Source organism: Fulmarus glacialis, unplaced genomic scaffold (genome assembly GCF_000690835.1).
Source record: "Fulmarus glacialis isolate BGI_N327 unplaced genomic scaffold, ASM69083v1 scaffold3607, whole genome shotgun sequence".
In the NCBI taxonomy this organism is placed as follows: Eukaryota; Metazoa; Chordata; class Aves; order Procellariiformes; family Procellariidae; genus Fulmarus; species Fulmarus glacialis.
Genome location: NW_009223649.1, coordinates 30,898 through 34,983, shown reverse-complemented (window position 1 = coordinate 34,983; position 4,086 = coordinate 30,898). Strand labels below are relative to the sequence as shown.

The window sequence follows — 4,086 nt, the reverse complement described above, 5'->3', positions numbered from 1 at the left end:
GCATTCCCCCGCTGTATCACCAGAGCCCCGTCGCCATTCTCCCGCTGTGTCTCCGGAACCCCGCAGATACTCCCCAGCAGTGTCACCAGAGCCAAAGAAACCTACTCCAGCAGTATCCCCTGAACCACGAAGGTATGCCCCAGCTGTGTCTCCTGAGCCCCGGAGGCATCCTTCTCAAATGCGTAGGCCTGCTTCTGCTTCTTCTCCTGAAACCCGGAGGCCTGCTCCTGCAGTTTCACCAGAATCATGGAGACCTGGTCCGACTGTTTCCCCTGAGCCCTGGAGATCTGCGTCTCATGAGGTGCAGAAGTCTTCCACGGTTTCTCCCTGGGCTCCAAAGTCTGCCATGTCTGTGTCTGTAGAATCCCGGAGGTCTGCCCCTGAGTCCCGAAGGCCTGGCCCTGTTGTGTCGCCAGAGCCTAGGAGGCTTGTTTCTGACTCGTGGAAATCTACGTCCTTTTCTGAATCCCAGAAGTCTACTCTGGTTTCTTCTGAGCCGTGGAAACCCATCTCATCTGTTTACCCTGAAGGCTGGAAACCTGTTCTGTCCCCTGACACGTGGAAGCATTCTCCCCCTGTTTCTCCTGAGCTTCGAAAGTCTAGTCACACCGTTTCCTCTGACTCTTGGAAGCCTTCTTTCTTTCCTGAGGTCCGTAAGCCTGGTGCTTCAGTATCTCCTGAATCTTGGAAACTCTCTGAGTCCCGGAAATCTATGTTTTTTTCTGAAACTCAGAAATCCACCTCTGCTGCTTCCTCTGAGGTTCAGAAACGGGCTCATTTCCCTGAACCTCGGAAAAGAGCTCTGTTCCCAGAGTCTCGTAAATCTAATCCTGCTGTTTCTACTGATGTCCAGAAACGTGGTGTCTTTTCTGAGCCCCAGAATCAGGTGTCTACTTCTGCTGTTTCTACTGAAGGCCAAAAACATGCCCTATGTCCTGAAGCCCAGAAATCAGCTCTTGTTTCTTCTGAAGTCCAGAAGCATGCCCTATTTTCTGAAGCCCAGAAACTTGCTCCCATTTCCTCTGAAGTTCAGGAGCCTACTTCCTTTCCAGAGTCTCAGAAATCTGCTTCTCCTGAAATTCAGAAACATGGCCTCTTTACTGAGTCCCAGAAACCTACTCCTTCTCTTTCTCCCGAGACCCCCAAACAAGCTCTTTTTACTGACTCCCTGAAATCATCTGTTTCCCCTGATGTTCAAAAGCATGCTGTATTTTCTGAAATGCAGAAACCTGCTGCTGCTTTATCCTCTGATATCCAGAGATATGCTGAAACTACTGTATCTTCTGAAATCCAGAAGAACATCCTGTTTTCCGAGCCTCATAAGTCTGCTCCAGGTTTTTCCTCTGAGCCCCAGACTCCTAGTGAGTCTGGTGAGAGTGACTTTCTTTCTCACAGTTTAGATGATCAGAAACCACTGGATGACTTATTCTCACAGGATGAACAATCAATATTAGCCAAAGAATCACCAGAAGATGTGTTATATTCATGCCCAAAAAAGAAGCCCAAGAAGGAAAACCAGGAGAACTCAGATTCTGAACTAAATAGCAGTGAGTGTGGAAAAACAGAGATGGACTCAATGGAGATAAAGGAGCAAGAATCCAACAGTGACCAAGAGCAATATGATATGGAGTCATCTGATTACGGCAAAGAGAGCAAAATAGATGCAACTACTCCCATGCAGCCACAGTGTGTGCTCCAGTTTACAGAAGAGAAAGAGGCTTTCATCTCTGAGGAAGAAATAGCAAAATATATGAAGCGTGGCAAGGGAAAGTATTATTGCAAAATTTGTTGCTGTCGTGCAATGAAAAAAGGTGCCGTCTTGCACCATTTAGTTAACAAGCATAATGTTCAAAGCCCATACAAATGTAAAATATGTGGCAAAGCTTTTCTCTTGGAGTCTCTTCTTAAAAACCATGTTGCTGCTCATGGTCAAAGTTTGCTGAAGTGTCCACGTTGTAATTTTGAATCAAATTTTCCACGAGGCTTTAAGAAACATTTAACCCATTGCCAAAGCCGTCATAGTGAGGATGCACCTAAAAAACACTTGGACAGCCTTGAACCACTTGAAGAACAAATTTAATCTGTTTTTTCCCTTGTGCTAGAAAAGCTGAATTTACAGAAGTGTTCAAAAGTGTTGCTGTATGTTAACCGAGTAGTTTAGCTGATCTGACAAGTCAGAAGATGCATGGTTTATTGTACTATGTTTAACTTGTCTTATAGCTGTATTACTGAAATGATTTACTTTTGAAAGTGATTTTAAATACGTGTTCATGTCTTTGTATTACCCATCAGTAGAGTCATATTTTATTTTTCAGATGTACTATGTTTTTGAAACCAAAATGGATACAAATTAGTTTTGTAAAGATTTGTAAACATACAGGCAATTAAGGACTGGAGTGGCAAGCAATCCATATATTCCTGTGAAGACTGAACTTGTTTTTTCACATTTGTTAAATGTCGTATTTTTCAAAATGTTTTTATCAAATTCTCAAAATTAAAATTCTCACCACACTGAATGTGAATGAGCCAGGCATGAGAAACTACCAATCCTTCTGGAATAACTGTGCCCTGAGGTTGTAATTGAGTGTATAGTCATTTGTTGGAAATTTATTGCACTCAATTCTCTGACTTACTTGTCTCAGATTTAGAAGCATCAAGGTACTTATTTTGTGATTCTGTATTTTGGCCATGTTTTAAGCATGTACTAATATACATTAAATTGGTGGATTAACGTCAGACTATGTATAGCTCAACACTTTCTCTTGATGATTCACGTTTGTAATGTCAGAAAACCCCTAAATTTCTTGTATTTGGTGAAATGTTATGCTTTAATCTTTTAACAATAAAAAGAAATCCAACCTGGCATTGGCCATTTTTCTTTTTTTCCAAATCAAGAACAAAACCTTTCATGTTCAACATACTGTCTTTTAAGTATCTTTGGCAACAGGAGATGCAAAACTATCCTGGAGTTCTGCTCTGAATACTTCAACATTCCAGTTATCAGCCTATGAAAGCAAGGTTAGTCTAAATTTCCCATCTGCTTCAGAAAAACACATCTGATGTGAATGAGGGAAAACATGGAAAACAGGAATTGGTGCTCTGTTATTTAGCATGCTTGCTTTTGTGCTATTTGCATATTAACTGTTCAAAAGCCATAAGTACTTTATAATAGATTTTAAACGGAGGTAGCACAAGGAACGTCTCATTCTCCTCAGGCTAAATTATGCCTAGACTTAAGCTGTTGTAAATATTGGCTTAGAATATGGAGGTGATAGTGTAAAATAAATAATAATAAAAAATCTCCAGGTGTAAGCTCCTACCTAAGGGCTTCAGATTGTTTTCATTGAAGCCTGTGTGTGACGTTCTTGTGTGTTTCAAGAGGATTTCTGGAAGGAAGAGAAAAAGTGTTTAAAGCTCTACACTTAGATGACTTCTCAGTGCTGCCTATTAAGAGCAAGCTTTCTTGTAGGGTCCTCTCCCACAGGGCCAAACCCACTGTATGCCTCTAAGTCCAGTGCCCTTTGTTTCCTTTCATGGGGTCCAGACTAGAGTTCTACAATATTTTTTTTTCCAAGGAGTGACTATAGATAAATCTAAAGGAGAGCACTTGACTATTAAGGCTCTGCTAGTGTAGTCTTACTTCGTATAAAAGCTGCTTTTCTCGTCTGCTATCATTTCATCACTCTTGGCACGTCATTTGGTTAAAAAGATGCCTTATGCTATTTGAATAAAAGGAAGAAATCAAGGAAAGATTTGTTTGAATTGGAAGTGGTATCACCTTTACAGTTCGATGTCTCGCTACTGACAGATACTTGTTTCTCACTACTGTGTACCAGTTAACCTCTCTGATTTCTGGGAATCCATCATCAAGGCTTGATGCTGTTTCTTTACATACTTTTTTGCTGACTGACTACTTGATTCTTTAATCTTGATGTACAGCTGTCAAAGTGTACTTTATCACTTTTGGAAATGAACCTTGCAAGTTCCTTGATGTTAGGCCATTGAATCTCTTTAAATCCAGATACGATGGGTACTTCCCAGTTTCTCTTAGTACAGAATTTTATAAAAGCCTCATGGAAGTTGAAG

The 4,086-nt window shown here is 41.1% G+C and overlaps 1 protein-coding gene across 1 annotated transcript in view; it reads left to right on the top strand.

Annotated features, from left to right (window-relative positions):
* Nucleotides 1-2,853, top strand: part of CHAMP1 (chromosome alignment maintaining phosphoprotein 1) — a 3,722-nt gene extending 869 nt beyond the window's left edge. Inside the window, exon 2 of the mRNA XM_009581857.1 lies at nt 1-2,853. This exon is cut by the window's left edge and continues 24 nt beyond it. Coding sequence (XP_009580152.1) covers nt 1-2,080 — 2,080 coding nt within the window. The 3' untranslated portion in view covers nt 2,081-2,853.
* Nucleotides 2,854-4,086: the final 1,233 nt, after the last annotated feature.